The following is a 26,856-nucleotide window of genomic DNA, read 5'->3' as shown; positions in this document are numbered from 1 at the left end:
CTACTCCGTTATGCTTCCCTTTCTTGTGTGTATGCGCTGGTGGTCTTTTAACGATGCAGAATGTCTAAAGTTCTTCCCACACTCCGAACAGCAATATGTTTTTTCTCCTGTGTGAATGCGTTGATGTCTTTGGAGATTATTCCCTCTTGTAAAATTCATTCCACACTCTGAACAGTAATATGGTTTCTCTCCTGTGTGAATGTATTGATGTGTTCTGAGATTACGCTTGTCAATAAAGCTCTTTCCACACTTTGAGCACTGATCCGGTTTCTCTCCAGTGTGAATGCGCTGGTGTAGATGGAGATTACCCAGATGACGAAAATGTTTCCCACACTCTGAACAATGATATGGTTTCTCTCCTGTGTGAATGCGCTGGTGTACGTGGAGATGACTTTGACTATTAAAACTCTTTCCACAGTCTGAGCATGGATACGTTTTTCTCCTGTGTGAATGCGCTGGTGTTCTTGGAGATTACTCTTTCAAGTAAAACTCTTTCCGCTCTCAGAACAGTAGTGCCTGTGTTCTGCTGCATTAGTCTCTGAGATGTATCAGTGTGGAGAGAATCAGATGGCATCTGCTGAATATCCATTTTTGTATGTAATAGTCAACAATAAATATGGCTGAACTTCAGCAGTGTTTCTATTCGTGGCATCTTCCTGATAAGTTTGTTACAAACACTAGGATCATAACCAGACCTGCAACATTTCTGCAGAAGAACAACATTATAATAGAATAATTATTATAATAGTTTTGCATTATAATAGTCAATGAAGTGCTATTACAAGACAGTTTAAATAATCATATCTGAACCATGTTAGATGCATTTTGGATGTTTTCCAAACACTATATTGCCAGAAGTATTCACTCACCCATCCAAATAATTGAATTCAGGTTCCAATCAATTCCATGGCTACAGGTGTATAAAATCAAGCACCTAGACTGCTTCTACAAACATTTGTGAAAGAATGGGTTGCTCTCAGGAGCTTAGTGAATTCCAATGTGATACCATGATAGGATGCCACCTGTGCAACAAATTCAGTAGTGAAATGTCCTTGCTACTAAATATTACACAGTCAACTGTCAGTGGTATTATAACAAAGTGGAAGCGATTGGAAACGACAGCAGCTAAGCCACAAAGTGGTAAGCCACGTAAAATGACAGAGTGGAGTCAGCGGATTCTGAGGCACATTGTGTGTAGATGTCGGCAACTTTCTGCAGAGTCAATTGTTACAGACCTCCAAATTTCATTTGGCTTTCAGATTAGTACAAGAACAGTGTGTAGAGAGCTTCAGGAAATGGGTTTCGATGGCCGAGCAGCTGCATCCGAGCCTTATGCAAATTGTTGGATGCAGTGGTGTAAAGCACACAACCACTGGACTCGAGCAGACTAGAGCAGTGGAGACGTGTTCTCTGGAGTGACAAATCATGCTTCTTTGTCTGGCAAATCGATGGACTGGGAGTCTGGGTTTGGCAGTTGCCAGAAGAACGGTACTTGTCTGACTGCACTGTGCCAAGTGTAAAGTTTGGTGGAGAGGGGGTTATGGTGTGGGGTTGTTGGGTTCAGCCCCTTAGTTCCAGTGAAAGGAACCCTTAATGCTTCAACATTCCAAGAGATTTTGGTCAATTTAATGCTCCCAACTTTGTGGGAACAGTTTACATTTATATTACATTTATATCTTATCCAGAGCGACTTACAAGGGTACTCATATTACAGAGGAGGGCCAATGTAGTGTTAGGAGTCTTGCCCAAGGACTCTTATTGGTGTAGCGCAGCACAGTCACCCAAACCAGGAATCGAACCCTAGTCTCCCACATGATGTGGTAGTTCAGTGGCAGGTAGTAGCGTTCCCTGTTGCGCCACACCAATCACAGTTTGGGGATTACCCCTTCCTGTTCCAACATGACTGCACACCAGTGCACAAAGCAAGATCCACATGGATGAGCGAGTTTGGTGTAGAATAACTTGACTGACCTCAACCCAACAGAACACCTATGGAAGCTGTTATAGCTGCAAAGGGTGGCCCGACATCATATTGAATTCTATGGATTAAGAATGGGATGTCACTCAAGTTCATATGCAAAGGCAGGCAAGCGAATACTTTTGGCAACATAGTGTATGTTGCTATATTTATATATTTTACACACACACACACACACACACACTTTACTTATGTTAGGTTATTTTATATAGGTTTATATATTTTACTTTATATTCTATCCTATAATTTTATGTGAGCACACAGTTATCAAAGCATTTAACTGCTAGTTGTACTGTGTGTAACCATTTATGTGACGGTTAACTGTAAACTGAGTATAATTTACGATTTTGTGTCTGTAAAGCTTGATATAGTACTTTTCAGTATGAGTGTTCCTTTTAGTGCTCTTTTTGTTTATTCGTTTTTTGATCTACAGTGGGACAAACTCTTTGGAATTACCTAAATTTTGCTTTGATTATTTATAAAATATGGTCTGATCATTATGTCATTATACCTATAGTGCAGGCTAGAAATAGTATGTAAACCTTAAATCAGGAGGGACACACAGATGGTTGGACCAATTCTCTAAATACAATTTAGCTAAGGAGACTCTAATCTCCTGGTTATTCTACACAAAAATAAATACCTGAACATAATATGGCTGAATACTGATTCTTATATTTACACTTACTCACATTTTCCATTTCATATTAAATGATGGAAGTAGTTACTTTTTGGTTGCACAATTTAAGAAAGAACTAAAAAATTGCTGTTACAGCTGTTACAACTGATGAAACACAAATAGTAACAGTTTTAATACATTTGTCAATTTGTAATTTGCTGTTGAAAGTGGAAGACATAAGTAAGAGGTAACTTACATTATTATTACTGGCTGGCTTACATTAGCTTGCTAATTTTCTAAGTTAACTGACAGAGCGTGACAGCTACTGTCATAAAAACCAAGGTATTTAACCATTTACATGAAATGTTTTCGCTTAAAAATAAAAAGTTGTCATACTTACAGATGTTGTGAGGTTCAGTAGTGATGAAAAATGTAGTAAACTGTAGTTTGGTGGTTTGTGCTTGCACAAAAAGAGAAAAGGTACAAGACTTTAGTGTAAAATAAATGAATAAATAAATAAATACTTTTAGTTCATTAGCATCAGCATTGTTAACTTACAACTCCACATGCGTGTTTCAAATACCTAGCAAAATCGCAATCCTTATGTTACAAAAATGTACATTTTAGCACAATAAATAATGCATAAATAAATAAAGAATAAAGAAAAGCAATGTAAGAAAGTGGAAAAACTAAAATAAACTGTAGGATATTTTAGAAGGTCATCTGTGCATAGAGATGAAACCTCCCTTGTTTATACTTACCTTACTTTTTTGCCAGACTGGGCCAGCACCTTTCTAGCTGCAGTTTCACAGACGAAGCCCCAAAATTAGCTAAAAACAAAAAAACATTTCATGCTAGTCTATGATGACTTATGCTATGCTGAGGCCCCTGTCTGGAGTCAGTAACATCCAGCTGCAGCCTGGATGCAGCCAGATAAAAGCCCCTGACTTGCACAGATAAAGGCCCTGACTTGATGTGTACATTAAATTCACAACACTAATACAGCAGGTAAAGTTAGCTAGCTAATTAAGTTAAGTGCAAGGCAGAATTTTTTGCAAGTATTCTCTGTAATTCTGAGCCAGAAACCATGTTTAATGCATTTTGATTAATATCATACATCATTCAAAAATAGGCAGAACTGGAGCACTGAATTAAAGCCCCTGGCTGGATGGAAGGTTCTTTCCTCATATTAAAACATCGAGGCCATTATATTACATCGATTTTTTACTGCATGATCTTAAACTGTTTTTAAGGGATACAAAATTTGACAGGTTGATGAAACTGACAAAAAAAAAAAAAAAAAACTACAAAATACAACCTACACATTACACATTAAACTGACAGCAGAAAACCGTCTTTAGATTCGCCAATAATGTCCACAGTCTATAATTTGCCAAAAAAGGAGAGTCCCTTACACAATGTTGCGCTGGACGAAGTCAAATATAAAATTAAACATGTGGATTCACGAATCCTCTCTGTTGAAGTACTGCAAGCTAGTGTTGCTTGATTTAGTCAAGTTAAACATCATGTCAAAGTAAAAGTCCTTGTTCGCTGTTGAATTTGTATTATTATTGTTTTATTGGAATTTAGGCTTTTGTTAAAATAAAATTAAGTTTTTGAACTTAACCTTATTCACATCTGTACATTAAGTACTTCATCAGCAACATTTACCCTGTCAATAGTTAAATGACTAGACTATGGAGATGACTCCATAGTCTAGTCATGCTCAATAACAAAGCAGACACATATCTTCTGTAATCGTGTGTTATGTATTGTTCATTGACTGTTACATGAAAACGTTTGTATCATGTGGTTCATATAATGACACCAGTGAAAGTTGGATCCCCAGATAATGAAATACTTGTAATATAATGTTTCATGATGATCTATGTTTAGTCATTGTGGAATAAACACACACAGACACACATTTTCCTGAAGGCCTAAGAATATTTTAAGAATCATAAAAGTGGGTTCAGATAACACACAGGGTGGGTGAATTGGCCTTAATAAATTTTCCCCTAGCTGTGAGTGTGACTGGGTGTAGGGTAGTTTGCAATAGACTAGCATCCCAGGGGATATTACTGCCTTGCACCCAAGGATTCTGTGTAGGCTTTGACCAGGAAGAAGAAGCGGATAACAAGATGGTTGGATTCATGCTGGTCAGAGCTGGTCTAAGCTAGTTTATGCTTGTCTGGTTCTGGTTTAACTGGTTGGCCATTAAAACATGCCCTGTGCTGGTCAGCTGATCAGGCTAGTTAGCCAGTTTGATCAAACCTATTGAAGGAACTGAACACAAGAAAGGTAAAACTGCATCAGCTTGGGATGACTATCCTTGTGAGCACCCTGTAGTTAGGAGTTCTTAACTGGGAGTGAACGGCAGAAAGTGTAATAAGAGAGTGCATTCTAAGCATTTAAAAACATGTATTAAATAACATTAATTACTCAAATTACTACATTTTATTAACTTAAGCATTAAAAACATTAAAAGTGTTACTGAAAATGTAACTGAAATGCTTGATTTGCACAAGAATATTTAAACAAGTACAAGACAACAAATCACCTAAGATTCTGTCTTTGTGGAGTGTTTGAAAATCAGCTATATTTACATTTTTCTGACTTACAAGGTTATTGGTGTAGCGCAGCATAGTCACCCAGACCGGGAATCAAACCCTGGTCTCCCACATGGTGTTGTAACTTAGTGGCAGGTAGTGGTGTTATCTGTTGCGCCACACCTACCACCTATACTCATATGCTTTACTTGTATGTTTAACTATTAACAGGGTAAATTATGCAGATGAATTAGGACACTAAATCATCCTATTTTCGACTGTTTTCTGAATATTAAATTCAGTATTTTGGTCACAAATGTCTACTGATTCTTTTTTTTCCTGCTTCTTTCTGGTCGGGTTTATAATACACTTTGGAGCACCCAAACAAATAAATTTAATTCAAAAAATATTTTATTATTAACAAATCAATATCTAAACAAACATCATAGCTTGTCACCAGCAAATAAACAAACAAACGAACAAACAAACAAAAAAAACAGCATTTTTTTTATTATTATCACAGACCAGCATGGAATTCATTCTGGTCTCATTGTTGTTGTTTTTTTTATTTTAGCAGGAATGTGTGATTAATTATATATAATTAAAAATGAATGGCTACAGCAAGCTTATTGAAGATAAGCATTTTAATTTTTTCACTTTCTTTTTTGTAGTAAATACATTTCAGCATAAAATGTGTCTTTTTTCTTTGATAAAACAATCATGGTGAAAAAAACTCAACAAGTTAAAAAAAAGTAAAAAGGTAAAAAAGACTTTTACTTTGAAATGAAATTCAACGCGAATAAATCAAGCGACACCCGCTCGCACTGCTTCGGCAGAGAAGATGCATGAATTCATAGCTAGCTGTTTAATTTCTGTATGATCTTTGACTTCGCAAAGAGGATGGAGCGACACTGAACGATCGAGCCCTGGTGAGAGACTCACCTTTCTGGCGCTGTAGAGCCGGTGGGCATCGCTGGTGGATGTGTGGATAAAGACGGTTTGGTAGGGTTGCCAACATAGCAGGCTTGCGCCAATTGTGTGTTGGTTGTGTGTTTTGTTATCAAACCATCAGCGTTTTAATTCCGCAATCACAACTTCGACCTAAGCTCGGTTTAAGTCGGTTTAAGAACCCTCGGTTCACTGTCGCCAGAAAAAACGATATTTAAGGATATTCAAGGATCTTCAAAATGTCTACTGATTTTCCCCCTTTATATCTGCTTCTTTCTGGTCAGGTTTATAATACACTTTCACTGTTGCCAGAAAAAAAAGACCAAGTAACGTTAGCTAGCGTCTAACTGCAGCTTTACAGATGAAGCCACTAACTGAACAGACAGAAGCCCCATGCTGGATCAACTGTTTGCCATTTTTGGTAGCCAAATTACATCCACAAAACCAACTAATACAGCAGCTACAGTTAAACTGATTTAGCTCAGAAATGAATGGGCCAGCCTTCTAATCAGTTGCAGCGGGGTTTCTCTGTATATTAGCCAGGAGCTAGTGGGATAGCTGATGGTAATGAACTGATGGACCTTCTTACTTGAGAGATTTAAAGATTGTTTCTGTACCCTTTCTCTTTTTGTGCAAGTGCTAACCACCAAACTACAGTTTGAACCAGATACTTTATTGGTGGACTCTTCAGGTCGTCGCTACTAAACCTGACAAAATCTGTAAGTATGAAAATAGCGTCTTTGAATATCTTTTTTGTAATTAATACATACTTTGGTTGCTGTAATCGTAGCTAATCCTGTGACGCTTTTATGTTAGGCTTACATTAGCTGGCTAGTAAAAATAACATACTGTACCACTCAAAAGTTTGGTTCAGTGTGTGCTGATCACCATCTTAAAAACATCTGATCCAAATGCTAGGGTAACCATATTTAGTTGGGATGTTGTTGCTGGGGGTTGAACTGCAAGCTATTTATTGGGCTTGCTAAATGAGTAAATTTCACAATACGTGTTTTTGGGCGATAGATTGTCCCAGGATTAATTGTGATAAACAGTATTGTTGCTGTTTTATGCCACTGATATAATAACAAACAGCAAAATAACAGTTGCAACCTTTTAAGGAACAATGAACCATTAATTATTAGGAATATTTAGATATTGGCATTGCAATTAGGGTTGCAAAATTTCAGGAATTTACTCCATTAATGAATGGTAATAAAATGTGAATATTCAAAACTAAAGATGAGAAACTTGTATATAGTTGGAAAAATGTATATACTGAAGCAAAATCTTGGCTAAAACATAGATATAGATGTAGATATATACCAAAACAGTTGAATAGCAAAGCTGCTCCTCAATCCAAGGCACATATGAAGAGCTGTTGAGACCACACCCCTTACATGCGTTGTTCATTCCCCCATCACATGTACAGCGTATTTCCACATTATGTCTAGAAACCGGACACTCACCACTATTGAAAGCACATATTTGGACCAAAGGACTTCCTAAAGTCAGGTAATATTTTGACACGGTTCATATTTTTATTAACAGTAATAGCATTGAAATCTTTAACTTGAGTTAATCAAAGTGTAATCTCACAGTTGCTTGCTATCTGGGAAATCAGAAAAGCTTAGTGAGCAATCTCATTTGAGACTAGTTTACCAAGGCTAGCAAGAGGTGAGCTTATCAAAATTAGCATATGCTAGCTACCTCTATTTTTTTTGCCTCAACGGGCTTCGGTACTCAAGAATGAATGCTTATTTATTGTTTATTTGACATTTTAAAGCCCATTAGAACACTCTTGATTGTTCAATGAATTAATTAAGCATTTATAAAGTTCTTCTAGCAACTATGTGTCACAGTTAGCAGCTGTTGAGATTGTGTTTTAGGCGAGGTACAGGTACAGACTTATTGAGGCATGGTTTAGGGACTTCAGTTTTGCCTCGACCCGCCATCTTATAAGGTTTCCGATTGAGGGGAAAAAAATAGTTGTGACATAATGATAATACCACATTTTATTAGAAATAAATAAAGACATTCAAAAAAACAGAACCCCGGAACAAAAGCTTTAAGTATTGTACAAAGCATGACAAAGATAATTATCAAAAATCCAGAATATTACTAAGGAACAAACCTACACCCACTGATTGTAAATCTCTCCCAACAATGTCCCAGTCTATGAGAAAACTGTAATTCGGTGCCACAGAAACATCAGTGTTACTTCAGTGTTGGTTTTGGTGTTGGTATCAACACCATATTCAGGACTTGCTTTTGGTTCGTTTTTGTTATCAAAACTTTACAGCATAAAGGAATAAATCTATCTCATCTATTTAAAGAATTCTCAAAAAGAAATCTTAAAAAAAAAAAAAAAAAAGATTTTGTATACAAAAAACTTTTTGTATTGACCAACACCCATGACTGATATAATTCATTATTGACTATTATAATTCATTACCAGACTGTGGGTGTGTCTCACTTTTCTTTCTAGCATTTTGCATTAAATTAGTTTTTTTATTTTGTTTTTCCCTCCTGCAGAAGTGTTCCTGGTCTGGCTCTGTTCCTAATGTTCTTTTGAACAAGCATATCAAGGAGATGCCACAAGGAGGAAATCTGTTGAATTCCAGCCATATTTATTGTTGAGCATCACAAACAAAAACGGATATTCAGGAAATGTCATCTGGTTCTCTCCACACTGACACGACTCACAGACTAATGCAGCAGAACACAGTCAAAGAGAGAGCTCACCACTGCTCTGAGTGTGGAAAGAGTTTTAATCGAAAGAGTCATCTCCAAGAACACCAGCGCATTCACACAGGAGAGAAACCATATCAGTGCTCAGACTGTGGAAAATGTTTTACTCAAAAGATTAATCTCCAAACACACCAGCGCATTCACACAGGCCAGAAACCGTATGTGTGCTTGGACTGTGGAAACAGTTTCACACATCAAATAAATCTTCAAATACACAAGCGCATTCATACAGGAGAGAAACCGCATTGTTGTTCAGAGTGTGAAAAGAGTTTTCGTGATCTCGGTAATCTCAGAAGACACCAGCGCATACATGCAGTTGAGAAACCGTATCATTGTTCAGAATGTGGGATGAGTTTTACTAGACAGAGTAGTCTCCAAGTACATCAGCGCATTCACACAGGAGAGAAACCGTATCAGTGCTCCGATTGTGGAAAGAATTTTATTGACAGACGTAGCCTCAAAGCACACCAGTATGTTCACACAGGGGCGAAACCTTATCAGTGCTTAGAGTGCGGAAGTGGTTTTATTAACATGCGGAATCTCCAGCAGCACCAGCGCGTTCACACAGGAGAGAAACCATATCAGTGCTCAGATTGTGGAAAGAGGTTTATTGACAGGCGTGGTCTCAAAGCACACCAGTACTTTCACTCAGGAGAGAAACCGCATCAGTGCCCAGAGTGTGGAAAGGGTTTTACTCGCAGCCGTTGTCTCAAAGCACATCAGTACATTCACATGGGCGAGAAACCATATAACTGTTCAAAGTGTGGAACACGTTTTACTAGTAAGCATAAACTCCAAGTACACCAGCTCCTTCACACAGGAGACAAACCATTTCACTGTTCAGAGTGTGGAGGAAGTTTTACTAGATGGAGTACTCTCCAAGTACACCAGCGCATTCACACAGGAGACAAACCCTTTTACTGTTTAGAGTGTGGGAAAAGGTTTAGACATCATGGGGCTTTCAAAAAACACCAGCACATTCACACACTGAAAGATGGCATAACTGAGTAGACATTGTTGGCTATCAATGCTACACTCACAGAAGCAGATAGACCAGTACAAGCTTGAAACTCTTCATGATTATTTTCATACTTTAGTATTAATAGCAGCAACTGAACTGATGTTTGTGTGTATTATAAGCAGCATAAAATGCTCATTAAAGATTTGAATGAGTGTCATTAAGATAAATTTGTATCATTGAAGGATTTTACTTTATATTTTCAGTGAACCTTGAATGGTTACAAGCTGTCATATTCTCTGCAGTTTCATTTCAGGCATTCGCATTTTAGCAGTCCAGTTATTCAGTTTTTGCAGCTGTGTTGGCTTAAGTAAGGACAAAAAATATATTAATGGGTCCATCTCTTCTTAGTCTGTCTTTGTCTGTTCTAATAATCAGTAGCTACAACATTTTCATTAAAGTAAATTTGACGGCTAGTCACGTTACTATGGAAGCCCATTCCTGCCACTGTCGCAGAGAGCCCACAGGACTAAACTTTCTCAGCTCCATGCTGCAAAGCAGGTTGCATTAAAACCACGGACCACTGTCTTTGAAGTACAACTACATTGGCTATTTCATAATTTAATTGTACATATAGTTATGCCCTATAGCTATAAACAACAACCTATATATCTCATGTTTAGAATTATTTAAATTGAACAAGCACTGGCATTAAACCAGCTGTTAAACCATTAAGCTTCCTGACATCTTTTCAACATAAAACATTTTACACGTGTTTCATACCTTATTGTTGCTATTTGCAAAATGTACTACATCTAAATCTGATGTAAAAAAAAAAAAAAAAACATTTTTAACTGCCGTCCATTCCTCCACCCTCTGATTTGTCCTCACAATCTTGTCAGAATATTACTGAGACATTGTGAAATGACTGCATTAGGTGATACGTGTTCATTATGTTTATAAGGTTAACTTATAAGGTCCATTGTGGCGTTGATTGAGCTGTACAACCTGCCGGAGTTGTTGTCTCCCTCTGGCATCAATGGCCCATGGGGCACCACTGTTATGCCATTGGGAGGCACTTATTGTGCTAGAAGTCCATTTTTGGTACACCTTCACTATTTTCACTGTGTTCCAGAGCTGCCATACTCTCTCAGTACGCCAGAACATTGCACACTGTTAACATTTTCCAAGGTGCTACCACCCCTCCGCCGCTAAATATTATGGCCACCCCTGGTTTGGAATAAATATCACAGAAGCCACATGAAAAGATTTGCCGCATATATAAATAAGCAAACACATGAGTCAGTTAAAGCGCAAGAGTGCAAAATGATCGTCAAGGCCTCAATTTGACTGATGTCCAAAGGGCAATGATAATAGGGTGCCAGGCGAAGTGTCTTAGAAACTGCTAACCAAGATGTTCTATAGCTGCTGTACTGTAAGAGTACAAAATACAGACAAAAGATCTCTGATGACAGTCATCTAAAATATATATTTTCTAATGTATCGTAATAAAGATTACAATCATTTATTTATCACCACTTATCCACTTGTGGTGGACAGAGACCAGAGGGAAAGTCAAACCCAGGCCCCTGGATCTGTGCGGCACACATAATACTAGACACTTTCAGTGCTCAACATAACCTGTTTGGACAAGTTTAATTCTTACAAATAGTAAAACCCATAATCCTTGTTTATGAATGGCCGAACTAGTTACCAAGACATAGATCTAGTGGTGTGCTTTATAAATCAAACCCATAATGCATTTTTGTTTGGATGGGAAGTCAAAACACATACCACATATATAAATAAAAGCTGAACTTCTACATTTTCACTGTACAAGAGATTGAGTATTTAATTCACAATTGTTGTGTTTTTAACAATGTGGCACCAGCACACAGACCAGCGTAAACCACAATAGATCAACATGGAAGTGATTCTGCTTTACATTGGGTTGTTTTCAGCAAAATAATGTATAATTAAAAACTGTGGCATTTATGGTAATACTTAATTTTTGGACGTGAATGAGTTCAATTAAAACAATAATGGTAAGAGGATTTTAACAAGCAAACTAGGACTTTTACTTTGAAATTATATTCAACGCCTCTACTTGACAGAGAGGATTCATAAATTCATGGCTGTTCAATTTCTAAATGATCTTTTACTTCACAAAGAGGATAGAGCTACACTGAGAGAGCGAGCCGTGGTGAGAGACTCTTCTTCTTTTTGCGATGTATAGTCTGTGGGCGTCGCTGGTGCAAGCTTAATTGTGTGTAGCTTGTATTTTAATTCTCTAAAGACAGGAATATAGAGAAAATGGCTAGAAAATAAAGAACTGGCTACTCAGAGAACCGACGACTTTTGCCTAAACTCGATGTATGTTGCCAACCTCGGATGAAAAAGGCCACTGTAGCGTCCAGCTGCAGTTTCACAGATGAAGCCCCTGTCTGGACAGAATACATGGGCTGAATGAACTCTGCCATTTTCTGTAAATTACATCCTAGTTAACTTGTTAGTTAATTTAGATAAGTGATTAGCAGAACTGTTTGCCAGCACTTGTGTAGTTCTAAACCAGAGACTATTTTTGATGCATATATACCAGAATACCTGTATTAATTTAGATCATATGACACTTGTTCCAGTACATTGCTTCTAATGAGTTGATGAGAAAAAATTCAGACATTTTATTAGACTGGCTGATGTATTGTACACTTAACAGCATATGTAATGGTTAAAATTAACAAAACAAATGGATGTGTTTGTCCAACTTTGTTTTTGGCTATCTGTGGCTTTTATTTTGAGAAACTTTACTTCCACTCAGCCAAGGGGCTCAGTTCAACAAAATGACTTTGGACCTGAGAAAAGTAATGTTCTTTAAATAAATAAATAAAAACTCAAACTCAAAATTCATAAAACCTTAGACCAAATTATATGCTATAATATATATTGCTTTAATTATTTTTTAAATTATTAAATAAATCGCATTTGTATGGAAAAAAAACACACTAATTGAAACAAAGGTTATGATCTACATGTGATCTTAATCAAAATACATCAAAAAAGGTTTCTGCCTCAATTTCTGTTAAGAGATCAATCTAGGTTTACAACAAGCTAAAGTTTATAGTTGGATCATTTTTCTCTGAAACATACTTTGTTTCATAAGCCCCATTAGCTGAAGGTAATGAACTTTTTTTTTTTTTTTGGTAATGAACAGTACAAGCACTAACCACAGACCCACAGTTTTAACCAGTTACTTAATTTGTTGATTCTTTGGGAGATCGCTACTAAACTTGTTTGAATATCTAATTTCAAAACCAGCTAATTCTGTTAATTAGTGAATAATATTGATGAAGGTTCTTATAATCGTAGCTAGCCAATAACAATAATGCAATTCACCTCTTTATTCACCTCAGACTTTAATACTTACTCTTCCCCCAGCAAATGACAAATTTATAAATGTAGAACAGTTACTGAAAGCCCAAGTAAGTAAAAAGTACAAGAACTAGTACAAACTGGATTCCAAAAAAGTTGGGACACTAAACAAATTGTGAATAAAAACTGAATGCAATGATTTGGAGATGGCAAATGTCAATTCTTTATTCGTAATAGAACATAGATGACAGATCATAAGTTTAATCTGAGTAAATGTAACATTTTAAAGGAGAATTATGTTGATTCAAATTTCATGGCGTCAACAAATCCCAAAAAAGTTGGGACAAGGCCATTTTTACCACTGTGTGGCATCCCCCCTTCTTACAACACTCAACAGACGTCTGGGTACAGAGGAGACCAGTTTCTCAAGTTTAGAAATAGGAATGCTCTCCCATTCATGTCTAATACAGGCCTCTAACTGTTCAATCGTCTTGGGCCTTCTTTGTCGCACCTTCCTCTTTATGACGCGGCAAATGTTCTCTATAGGTGAAAGATCTGGACTGCAGGCTGGCCATTTCAGTACCCGGATCCTTCTCCTACGTAGCCAGGATGTTGTGATTGCTGCAGAATGTGGTCTGGCATTATCTTGTTGAAAAATGCAGGATCTTACCTGAAAGAGATGACGTCTAGATGGGAGCATATGTTGTTCTAGAACCTAAACATAGTTCTTTGCATTAATGGTGCCTTTCCAGACATGCAACCCCATACCATCAGTGATGCAGGCTTCTGAACGGAGCGTTGATAACAACTTGGGTTATCCTTGTCCTCTCTGGTCCGGATGACATGGCGTCCCAGTGTTCCATAAAGAACTTCAAATCGTGACTCATCTGACCACAGAACAGTCTTCCATTTTGCCACACTCCATTTTAAAAGACCCCTGGCCCAGTGCAAACGTCTGAGCTTGTGGAGCTTGCTTAGAAATGGCTTCCTCTTTGCACTGTAGAGTTTCAGCTGGCAACGGCGGATGGCACGGTGGATTGTGTTCACTGAATGATTTCTGAAAGTATTTCTGAGCCCATTCTGTTATTTCCTTGACAATGGCATTCCTGTTTGAGGTGCAGTGACGTTTAAGGGCCCGGAGATCATGAGCATCCAGTAGAGTTTTACGGCCTTGACCCTTATGCACAGCGATTGTTCCAGATTCTCTGAATCTTTTGATGATGTTAAGCACGGTTGATGATGATAACTTTAAAGTCTTTGCTATTTTACGCTGGGTAACACCATTCTGGTATTGCTGCACTATCTTTCTGTGCAACAATGGTGGAATTGGTGATCCTCTTACCATCTTGGCTTCAGAGAGACACTGACACCCTGAGAAGCTCTTTTTATACCCAATCATGTTGTCAATTGACCTAATTAGTGTTAATTGGTCTTCCAGCTGTTCATTATATGCTCAATTTCCTTTTTCCAGCCACTTATTGCTTGTCCCAACTTTTTTGGGATATGTTGACGCCATGAAATTTTGAATCAACATATTTCTCCTTTAAAATGTTAAATTTACTCAGATTAAACTTTTGATCTGTCATCTATGTTCTATTACAAATAAAATATTGACATTTGCCATCTTCACATCATTGCATTCAGTTTTTATTCACAATTTGTTTAGTGTCCCAACTTTTTTGGAATCCGGTTTGTACTTGAAATTCAAATTGTTAACTGAAGTGCAGAAATATGATCAACACTTCCGTTAAAATACTTTGTTAAGCCTACAGCGGAGACAGCACTTTACTTACTTTTTAGCATTTTGCATTCAATTTAACATTTTTTCTTTTTTCTCCTGTGAAAATGTTGTAGGTTTGGCTCTGTTCCTTGTGTTCCTTTCAACCATCGCATCAGGGAGACACCATGAAGAGGAACACTGCATTCAAAAATGGATATTCAGCAAGCGTCAACTGATTCTATCCAAGCTGACACATTTCACATACAAATGCAGGAATACACAGGCAAAAAGAGAATTCACCACTGCTCTGAGTGTGGAAAGAGATTTATTCAAAAGATTCATCTCCAACAACACCAGCTTATTCACACAGGCGATAAACCCTATCAGTGCTCAGACTGTGGAAAGAGTTTTACTAGATTGAGTAATTTCCAAAGACACCAGCGCACTCACACAGGAGAGAAACCTTATTATTGTTCACAATGTGGGAAAGATTTTGGACAGCTACACACTCTCCAAATACACCGCCGCATTCACACAGGAGAGAAACCGTATCAGTGCTCAGAGTGTGGAATAAGTTTTATTCAGCTGCGTAGTCTCCAAATACACCAGCACATTCACACAGGAAAGAAACCGCATCAGTGCTCAGAGTGTGGAAAGAGTTATATTGACAAGCAAAGTCTACAAAGACACCAGCGCATTCACACAGGAGAGAAACCGTACCAGTGCTCTGAGTGTGGGAAGAGTTTTATTGACAAGCAAAGTTTCCAAAGACATCAGCATATTCACGCGGGAAAGAAACCGTATCAGTGCTCAGAGTGTGGAAAGAGTTTTACAGACAAATGGGATTTTCAAACACACCAGCGCATTCACACAGGAGAAAAACCACATCAGTGCTCAGAGTGTGGAAAGAGTTTCTCTGACAAGCGTAATCTCCAAGCACACCAGCGCATTCACACAGGAGAAAAACCGTATTACTGTTCAGAGTGCGGAATGAATTTTACTAAACAGAGTAATTTCCAAACACACCAGCGCATTCACACAGGTGAGAGACCTTATCATTGTTCAGAATGTGGGAAACGTTTTCGTCAGCTACGTGCTCTCCAAATACACCACCGCATTCACACAGGGGAGAAACCGTATCAGTGCTCAGAGTGTGGAAAGAGTTTTATTCAGCTGCGTAGTCTCCAAATACACCAGCACATTCACACAGGAAAGAAACCACATCAGTGCTCAGAGTGTGGAAAGAGTTTTATTGACAAGCAAAGTCTACAAAGACACCAGCGCATTCACACAGGAGAGAAACCGTACCAGTGCTCGGACTGTGGGAAGAGTTTTTTTGACAAGTGTAATCTCCAAGTTCACCAGCGCATTCACACAGGAGAGAAACCTTTTAACTGTTCAGAGTGTGAAAAGAGTTTTAATGACAAGCGTAATCTCCAGGCACACCAGCGCATTCACACTGGAGAGAAACCATTTTACTGTTCAGAGTGTGGGATGAATTTTACAAGACGGAGTAATTTTCAAAGACACCAGCGCGTTCATACAGGAGAGAAACCTTAACTTTGTTCAATGTGGAAAGAATTTTAGAGATCATACATTGTTAAAGAAACGCCAGTGCTTTCATACAAGAAAAGAAAGCATAACTGAAGCAGATATAACAGCAAGGCCAACAATACTACAACAGTACTAGCAGATTCTCAAAACTCTTCATGATTATTTTTTATTAAAAATGAGCTCCTAGATCACAGATAAAACAGCTCTAATGAATATTGGAGTTTTTTTGTATCTTAAATTATGGGTTATTTTAAGCACATTAAAATGTTCACATCATAAGAGATTGTTTGAATAAATGTGATAAAGATAAATTTGTATCATGGAAGTAGTTTAAAGGCCAACTAAAGGTTCTGGTATACTCAGGTGAAACAAAGCTTGCAAAGGATGTCAAAACATGACAACCTTTGACATGTATTTGCCCCATAAAAGTAACAATATTCCATAATCCATTTTTAATTAATGTGTAATATGTAACATGTAGAAGAACTGGAAATTGGTTGAGTTACCGGATCAGAGTATAGAGCAGTGTTATGCTTACAGTGAATAATGGTGAATCTTGAGTTGCAACAACATTTTTACTGAAATAGCACCAACATTTTACAGAGGTCATGACTAGTGGTGGGTGTGTGTACTTTTTAACTTTACTTTTTTTTTTTCATTTCAGTAATGAGTCCTTTTTCGTTTTCATTGCAAAACATATACATATACATTTCTAAAAGTGTGAAAGTGAATATTTATTTTTACTTATTAAAAAACTTTTTTTTTTTGTCAAAAAGCATCCCAAACTACATTTGTTTTATTTATATCATTAACACAGTGTCTGCCTCACCATGCAGGCGCAGTTCCCCTTCTTGCCACACGGTGGCAGAGCCTATCCACAACATGGGTGCTGAACGTTGACAAGATATCAGCACCGTGGACAGCACAGGGACCCCGTGACGGAGCGCAGTAACTGCGCAGTACTTTAGAACTGAACTGAGGTATTTGGAAGTCTGAGCGCCATGGCTGTAATCTAAGGGAAGAACCCGAGGATGCATATTTACGTGAGAAAGTATGTCTGTGTCTGATGATAAGGACAACAACGTGTCTGTCATCCAATCCTTGCAGAGTAGTATAGTGAGTGGTTGTGTCATTTGTAAAGTAAATGACTTTAACTGTGGTCTTGTCTTTGATTTCTGAAATCACTGTCAAGGTCACAAACTCATTGTCAAATACAGTGTCTCTATACTGCAGCCTAAAATTTCCAGAAAAGACAAAAGTCTTTTAATTCTCCTCTACTGAATCGGGTATCCCAGTAAACAGAGTTGCATTATATGCATTATCTCCAAGTATGACTCTCAGAGCTGCAGCCATTGTAGCTGTATTCAAATAAGAAATCAATCATATTACCAGTATTGTAGAGATTTATGTTAAAGCAGCAGTTCATAAAAGTTGTGAATTTGAGGATTTGGAGACTTCTCTAGAAGATATTAGGGATATTAGGGGTCAGATTCTAATTCGGGCATATTTTAATGGATCATTAAATGGATCTGGTACTGGCTTTTTAAATCCTGATTCAATTCTGATTCTTTGTTTTTGGGCACCCTCTGATGTCCTCAAGGCATAACAGACATTATTCCCAGCCAGCAGTAATGGGTACATTTTCAGAAGGTAAATAAAAGAGTTTAAAATCTGCAGATATTTTACAGTGGAAACGTTAGAATATTAACAGGAGAACGGCGCACTGAAGAGTGCATTCAGAATCTGAAAGGAGACTAACGCTAACCCACACTCGGTATAGAAAACCTAGTCATAGGACATTCACCTCACGATAACAGTTATTTCACATGAGTAATCAACAAACAGCAGATCCAAAGTGTATAGCAGCACACACTAACACACACACTCCAGTTAGCATTTTAAACAGGTTTGAGAATCACATAATAATCCACAAGAGAGTACCCAATTAACAGCTTTTACAAAAAAAAAAGATAATGAGTTGCACACAATACTGTGAATGCTGTGAATGTTTATTACAGTCTGTTAGTCTGTACAGAACTCTCATTTTCATCAGGAGAACTGCCTCTTGCTCAAACAGTCCTGCTCTATTAAAAAAACAATCCCATTCAGATATTCCTGATTTTCCAAGCACATAACGTATCACTTAGCAAAAAAAAAAAAAAAAAAGGCTGCTTCTGTGCATTGTGCCCTCATTATCGCGCCCTCCCACGGGACGATCCCGAGCCACCGCTCACAGGCCCAAATAAGGACTCCCGGCTTTTACGGCTTGCGGCTTTGCGTTCAACCCCTCTTTAGTTTAGCCTCTCTTTATATCCCACTCAGCTCCCTGCTCCTCCCAGTCCCAAACACGTCAACAGCCCTACCATGTTAAGGTCTTAAGTCATCTTGAAACTTTTAGGACAGGTGCACAGATTGATTTTAAAATGGCACAAAATTGTGCAGGTTTTGGCTGTAATACAAGGAAAAATTTGCAGACAAGAAATGTTTGCAATCAGTAAATAAAGAAAAGCTGTATTTTATCCTGTAAATGTTGCCTGTACAATAATATCCACACATGTGGATGTCCTGCAAAGTTGTCTAGGGAATATAAGTGTGTCACACTCTTTTTTTTTTTTTTTTTTTGTGTACACTTCAACAGAAGAGACCATAGATATCTCATTTGAAGACCTCCAGATTTTTGTAACAGGAACTAACTCAGTCCCTCTGTTGAGAATTTTTGATATTCAGGAGGGTGATTGCTGGAGTATACTGTACACTGTACTGTCCACAAATGCCTGCTGTCTTTTCCTGCATGACATATGAAGAACAATTTCAGGAATTGTTATTGAATTTTAAAGGCTCTGTTTGTTTAGGTGGCTGTGATGTTCCTATAGATTTAATGTTCCTATAGATCTAATGTTCCTATAGATTAGGTTGTGGGAAAAGTTTCGTTTAGTTTCCTAAATGTACACACTTAAAAAAAAAGGTTCCATAAGAAAATTGAGGTTGTTTTTGGAGTCAAAAACAAGAAAGACCAACTGTAACATTTGACAATGCAATGCAGTTATTACATTTTCTGAGTGATAGCATGTAACAACTAAAAGACAATTGTCACAATTCACCCTTTCTCCTAGGCATCAACATAAAATTAAAAACTAGTTGCAAATCTGGTTACTCAATTTGTGAGTTAAATTGATGCTATTTTAACATAATTCTAGTTTATGGTAATGCACAACAAGAGAACATTTTTATAAAGTTTGTCTATAGAGTTTAGATTGATAGTACCTCATAAAGAGAGATATCAAAACACCACAAATAATAATTTAATAATAACAAATAATTTTAAATTAAACAATACAGCATAGGTCAGCCAGATAAAGTGGGGAGACTCCTCAAACCTGTCAAATGCTTTCAAGTAGGTTGCCATGATTTGCATTGTCCGTTTTGTCCTATGGTGACCCACTTTTAAAAACAGTTATCAAGTATAGAGGTATTTGTATACCTTTTTGGTGATATATTATTTGTACTGTGCTATGATATCTTAATTATGTGGTATTTGATCTGATTTACATTTAAACCATTGTTGAATTAAAATTCCCCAAAATGTGCAAAGATTCACACTAGCTACATGGTTTCATTATAATTCTAACATAAACTAGGACAGTTTACATAGTTGTAAAGAGAAACCAATCGCTCACCAAACGAACAGTAATTCGGTGTCTCTCCTGTGTGAATGTACTCACGTTCCTGGAGATGATGCTTGTCAGTAAAACCCTTCCCACACACTGAGCACTGTTGCGGTTTCTCTCCTGTGTGAACGCGCTGGTGTGCTCTGGGATTACGTCAGTCACTGAAACTCATCCCACACTCTGAACAGTAATATGGTCTCTCTCCTGTGTGAATGTGCTGGTGTATTTGGAGACTATGGTTCTGAATAAAACGCGTTCCGCACTCAGAGGAATGATACAGTTTCTCTCTTGTGTGAATGCGCTGGTGTAGTTGGAGAACTCTCCACAGTCAGAGCACTGATACGGTTTTTCTCCTGTGTGAACGTACTGGTGTTTTTGGAGACAATGCTTTTTAGCAAAACTCTTTCCACACACTGAGCACTGAAATGGTTTAGCTACTGTATGAATGAGCTGGTGTTCTTGGAGATGACATTTTTCAAGAAACTCATTCAACACTCTAAACAGTAATATGGTCTCTCTCCTGTGTGAATGTGCTAGTGTATTTGGAGACTATGCTTCTGAATAAAACGCTTTCTGCACTTAGAGCACTGATACGGTTTCTCTCCTTTGTGAATGAGCTGGTGCTGTTGGAGATGACTTTTTTTATATAAAACTCAGAGCAGTGGTGAACTCTCTCTTTGCTTGTGTTTTCCTGCATTTTTCTGAGAGATGTGTCAGTGTGTGGAGACAATCAGATGATGTTTGCTAAATATTAGTTTCTGTATGCAATGCTCTTAACAAAAAAGGTTGTCTTCGTGATGTGTCATTGAGGTGGGACCAGAGCCAGACCTGCAACATTTTTGCAGGAGAGAAAAAGAAAAAAATTAAATGGAAAAAAAAGAGACAAACTCTGCTTGGCAAGTTTGACATAATTGTCAATAAAAAATCACTCTCTCAAATCAATGTTACAAGACATGATACTTCAGTGCCAAGCTGATATCAAAATTCTGAAAACATTATGCTACTTGTTCTATATTGTTTTTATAGTACCACTGTCATCAATAGGCAATATTGGGATTTGTCCAGAAATAATCATGGCAGCAGTGGTCCTCTGAACACACTGTTGCAGTTGTAGCTGCACTGGCCACATTTGTAGGACTTTATTGGAATCCAATTGTGTGCTCAGCCTCTTGCTGCTGATTGGGCAACACCACTGATACGCCCATCTTACAACAGAAAACATACCTCAGATCACACTGGACACTGTTGTGCACAATTTGGACAAAATGTGTTTAATGTAAAGCAAAAAGCAGCTGCAAGTTACAAAACTCGATCAGGAAAGTTACATAACCAAAAGTCAGTATTTGCAGTGTCTAAGAGCACTTGGAACAAAAGGAGGCAACACCTTAAACTTATCAGAGCACCTCAAAGTACAGACAACCCAATCTGCACAAAGAATTCCATGTGAACGAGTTTCACTTTCCTATTATTGGCTGATAAGTGTGGAAACTGATGTGATCTTCTGCTGCTGGACCTCATCCACCTCAAGGTTTAATGTGTTGTGGATTTGAAAAAGCTTTTCTGATCAAACCCATCTGGCCATTCTCTTCTGACCTTTCAACAACAAACAGCTGTTTCTGCATACAAAACTGTCACTCACTGGATGTGTTTTATTTTTCAAACTATTCCCTCTGACAGAAAAGAACTAAGTCTAAGTCACTTAATTATTAGTTATTAATACTTATTAGTGATACACTGATATGCAAATTGTGAGCAAATGCGAATAGCTGACAATTTTCATGTAGGCCCACATGCACTGATAAGCCAAAACATTATGGCCATCTGCTGTAGCATTAGATCATTAGCAACAGTAAATCATTTTAGTACAGGGAGGCACAATGGATATGACTTTTTGTTCCAGTGGTTTACAGATGTTCGACTGTACTGAGATCGGACATCTACATGAATGCCTGGACCCAGGTTTCCCAGCAGAACGTTGCCCAAATCATTACACTCCCTTATCTGACTTCACCAGATTGTCAGTGCCTGTACATGTACCTGGAAGCCCATGTGAGGAAAAAGGCACATGAATTAATTGTACCCATTGTGTGTGTTTTAACCTGTTTTAGTCTTAAGTTTTATTCTCACATCTGCTCTCTGTCAGAGGCAAGCTCAGGTCTGTGAGCAGACAGCGACATCCATCACAGCCACTAGCAGCACAAAGGCGATTAGTCCATCTTCATATAATAATGGTACTGCATTGAGCATGGTCACACATCTGAGGTGACATCATGCTGGTGTTTCAGTGGACAGCAAAATTGCATTGAACTTAATTTCCAAAATTGTCCTGAATAAGTGAGATAGACACTTTCTGGCTCTATTGAGTCTCTTTCCTGTTATAAAATGATTCCATGAGCATTTCAGTATCTTATCCACAGTGTATGAGTTCCCCATAAAGTGTGTAGTTGTTTCTCAACAGTGATGAGTGTGCAATCCATAAAATCAGAAATGAAACAGAAATGAAACTAGCAGTGGACAGCAAACAGAAATGAAACTAGCAGTGGACAGCAAACAGAAATGAAACTAGCAGTGGACAGCAAACAGAAATGAAACTAGCAGTGGAAAGCAAAATTGCATTGCATTGAACTTTTCAAAACTGTCCTATCTCCACTAGGAAATCTATTTATAAGCTATTTAAATCGCAAACAAACTCCTTCTGTAATACTGACATCTAACTGTAATTAAGTAAGAGCGAGCAAGCATGCTCACAAACAAACACAATCCGATGCAAAATCCGTCCTTAATGCTTCGTGGGACTGTTTACACCTAGCTTTTTATGTGGAGTATGTGATTCGATCACCTTAACCAGATGTTAATGCCAGGTGTAACCAGGCTTATACACTTTTCTTATGAAACACTAACATGTTAAGTAAAAGTCAGATTGAATTAATTTCACATCACCGCAACACATCAGATCCTATTTATCTACGCATCTTAAATATTTGTGTGTTTTATGCATATAAAGATTTGCCACAAATGAACAAAACTCCTTTCTCAGGAGTGTGGAGTGAGACAAGGCTGCTGCTTAAGACGGATACTATTTAACATTTACTATACCAGTATACTAGAAAAAACAAGTATGAAAAACAACAGTATGAATTAGGACAACGCCAGTTATTACTCAAAAAAAAAAGATGGATATTTTGGATAATTAGGGATTATTAAATATAGTTCCAAGTAAACTAAATGTGAGGGTACTGTTAAACTGCTGTCAAACAACTGTTAATACTGTACTTTCTCGCTCTTTGTTTTTTTTTATGAACACATTAAAGGTTTTTTATGTTTAAAAAGTTCATGTTTACTTTTTTGATGATGGATTAAGCAATGCCGTATCTAAAATGATAATGCCAGTAAAACTTATTGAACTGAACTAAATTTAAGAAGAAAGAATAAGTGAGATAGACACTTTCTGGCTCTATTGAGTCTCTTTACTGTTATAAAATGATTCCATGAGCATTTCAGTGTCTTACCCACAGTGTATGAGTTTCCCATAAAGTGTGTAGTTGTTTCTCAACAGTGATGAGTGTGCAATCCATAAAATCAGCAATAAAATGTGTTTATTGCCAAATCAGTGGACAGTAAACAGAAATGAAACTAATCTATTTTTTGGTTCTTTCTACAGCAAAACCCAACAAACCTGATTACTCTTGGTTTCAAGCTGTTACTCTCACAGCCACCTAAACAAACAGGGCCTTTAATATTTTTAGTCTTTCACCTGTCAGCTCGATCCATCCATCTACTAATTATTATTTTCCAACTGTCCCTTATTCCCAAACTGTATAGCCTCAATCTACTAATGCTTTTCAGTTTGTTGTTTGCAAAGTCTCATTAGTAGTGTTGTTTGTAGTTTAACAGCAGTACAAATGAAATCTCTTTTACTTGTTTACAGTTTTACTATCTCTGTGTACTCTCCGCTTGTCTTACCGTTCCCTGGCTTTTGGTTTGACTGTGTTTTGGTTACCAACTCTGCCTGGCCCATGTCTGTTCTGAATGCATTGTTTTTTGTGCCATGGTTACCATCTGCACTGTTAGCCCTATTTTTACTCTTTTATATTAAAGTACTCTTAACAGTTTACTTCTGTGAGCATCAGGTTCACCCTTCAAATGCTACAAAAAAGGATGTTGATATATTGAATATTGCAATGTAATTGCAATACAGTATCAATTGTTAATAGTTTACATTTAAAGAGTTGTGGCAGACAGTGGTTCATTGTGTGCTGTGTTTAAACCCAGAACGTCAGATAGCAGTGTTGTACTGTTTTTAGATCTCACTTAGAACACAAATGAACCGGAAACAGCACAAATGACCAGGAAGTGAGGCAAAAGTCCTTATATGGTCCTGTGGGCGGTGGCCCGGGATTGCCCCAAGGGGATGCCCTGACAGTAACCCCACCGGCCAGGAACCTGCAGAACGGGGCCAGCTACTGGGGGACCCAGCTGGCCAGGAGTGCTGGAACTTGATGCTTGAAGGTGCGAGGGCGCACCATAAGTAAAGAGGCGAACTTTCCTGGGGCGACCACGGGGCCTATAATTTCAGGAACTTCCCAGTTCCTGGTTGGCGCGCTCATGCTGGCTGTTGGACTGTGCATGATACCCAGAGGTGAGGCTAACACTCACCCCCAGGTGTTCACAAAATGCCCCCCAGACCCAAGACGTTAACTGGCCCCCAAAATCTGATATGATATTCTCTGGATTCCCGAAATTCCAGAGGACATGGTCTACCAAGGCCTGAGCTGCTGTGAACGGAATAAAACAAATTCCCTGAGAGAACCGATCAATCACGGTCATCACCACCGTAATTGCGTTTGGCCCCAGTGAGTTTCTTAGAAAAGGCTATGGGGTGGAGTCTGTCGCTCTCCCCGTGTCGCTGGGAAAGAACAGCCCCCACCCCGGGATTAGAGGCATCTACCTCAACAACGGATGTCTTAGAGGGTCGGGTGGCGCAACAACAGGGCTGGCGTGAACGTGCGCTTCAGTGCCTAAAAGGACTCACTAAAAGGACTGATAAAAGTTTGCAAACCCCAGACACTACTGGACCTCCTTTACGGAGCCAGGAGAAGGCCAATCTAGGACTGCCTGGACCTTGGCCTGGTTCATCTGAACCCCCCGCTCGCTGATAATGTACCCTAATGTACCGGGAACATGAAACACGCACTCTTCCAGCGAAGAGTTGGTGGGCCCTGAGCTTTGCCAGGACTAGATGGACCTGGTGACTAGATGGGCCTGGAGGAGGCGTTGGCCAACCCATATACTGGTAGTGCCCCTTAGTGGTCAGAAAAGCTGTCTTCCATTCGCCCCCTTCCTGCTGCGCATCAGGTTATACATGCTCCTCAGGTCTAGCGTGGTAAACAGCTGGGCACCCCGTAACTGTTTGAGGGCGGATGGGACCAGGGGCATAGGATAGGGGTAGCGCTTCGTTATCGTGTTCAGGGTGCGATAATCAATACATGGACGAAACCCCCCTTCCTTTCGATAAATAAAAAAGAACCCCGAGGCCACAGGAGACTTGGAAAGGGGTAATATAACCCTGAGCTAGAGCTTCTTTTATGTACTCCTCCATCGCCCGCTCCTGGGGGCAGGATGACCTGAAATTCGAGTTCGGGGCTCTCTACAGTGGTAGACATGATACAGAGGGAGGCTTGGTCCAAACAGTGCTTATGACCATATGGGGACCAGGACATGATTTCCCGTTCGGGCCAGGAAATATGTGGGTTATGTTGGCTCAGCCAAGGCAAACCGAGAATCAGAGCATGATCAGAGACCGGGAGAACCAAGGGAATCCTCCTTCTTGTGGCGGCTAGTTTCACCTCAGTGGTGACGAGGGTAATAGGTTTAGGACCCATGGGGTGCCTGTCCAGATGCAGAGAGGTCTCTTGAGCGGCTCGACTGGGATGTTGAGCTGGTCCACGATGTCCGCTCACAGGAAGCTGCCCTCCACACCGCAGTCGATCAGCGCTGCAACGATACAAGTCTGGTTTTGGTAGGTGACTGTCACAGGCAACGTGATCGACCGTGCTACCAACCCCTGGAAGGGGACACTGAAGCAAGAACCCCTTGCAAAGCTCTGGACTGCATGAATACGCATTCGGTTTGCCCACTGCATACGGACTATGGGAAGTGGTGACTGGGCCAGAACTAGTGGGCTCCAACGAAGCTTGCACCAATGTACAGTACAATGAAAAGCCGCAAGCCTAGCTTGGACTACAGGGATAACTAGAAACTAGATCCAGAGCCGCGCTCTGGGATCACACACTGAGGGCCTGACACCACTGATCTGACTGCATAAAAAGTTTTTTATTTTTTTATTTTATACATATGATGTTGTGTTTATATAAATGTGTGTTTTTATACTTTGACAGTTTTCCTAAAATTTGATTTAAGAAAATATATCGCTTTGTTTACGCCCTGTAATATCCGTTTTGTGATACATATCGTATCACCACTGGTCAGGAGCATTCAAGCACCATTTGGGCTGTTTTGGTGTACAGTTCTACCCATTAATCAAAGTTGAGATTAACACATATTTTCTAAAGTAGCGGTCATGATGAGGCAACAGTTACATGGAAGAACGTGATTTCTCTGAAAAACGTCATTCTTTGGCTCCCTACGTCAGTCACACAAATATGTAAAATTACTGCTAGTCCACAGAAAACTCATTCATCCCACAAGGCTGAATGCTTCTGGATTAGAAACATAGTAAAGCAGA

General features: G+C 38.7%; 2 protein-coding genes and 1 pseudogene across 2 annotated transcripts; 2 read left to right on the top strand and 1 right to left on the bottom strand.

Moving 5' to 3' along the window:
• Positions 1 to 24,129, bottom strand: LOC140547188 (uncharacterized; annotated as a pseudogene).
• On the top strand, positions 6,732 to 10,202 carry LOC140546544 (uncharacterized). The gene is made up of 2 exons (XM_072669898.1): positions 6,732 to 6,813; positions 8,627 to 10,202. The coding sequence occupies exon 2, from the start codon at positions 8,762 to 8,764 to the stop codon at positions 9,851 to 9,853; it is 1,092 nt and encodes a 363-aa protein (XP_072525999.1). The 5' UTR covers positions 6,732 to 6,813; positions 8,627 to 8,761; the 3' UTR covers positions 9,854 to 10,202.
• On the top strand, positions 6,747 to 16,641 carry LOC140546543 (uncharacterized). Its single transcript, XM_072669897.1, has 2 exons — positions 6,747 to 6,813; positions 15,024 to 16,641. Exon 2 carries the CDS (start codon positions 15,100 to 15,102, stop codon positions 16,447 to 16,449), a length of 1,350 nt encoding a protein of 449 aa, XP_072525998.1. The 5' UTR covers positions 6,747 to 6,813; positions 15,024 to 15,099; the 3' UTR covers positions 16,450 to 16,641.
• Positions 24,130 to 26,856: the final 2,727 nt, after the last annotated feature.

This window comes from Salminus brasiliensis, chromosome 24 (assembly GCF_030463535.1).
Source record: "Salminus brasiliensis chromosome 24, fSalBra1.hap2, whole genome shotgun sequence".
NCBI lineage: Eukaryota > Metazoa > Chordata > Actinopteri > Characiformes > Bryconidae > Salminus > Salminus brasiliensis.
This window is presented reverse-complemented; position numbering and strand designations above follow the sequence as displayed.

Bases quoted from the DNA above. Each gene is read 5' to 3' on its own strand.
- LOC140546543 (XM_072669897.1), top strand. From the start codon at position 15,100: ATGGATATTCAGCAAGCGTCAACTGATTCTATCCAAGCTGACACATTT.
- LOC140546544 (XM_072669898.1), top strand. From the start codon at position 8,762: ATGTCATCTGGTTCTCTCCACACTGACACGACTCACAGACTAATGCAG.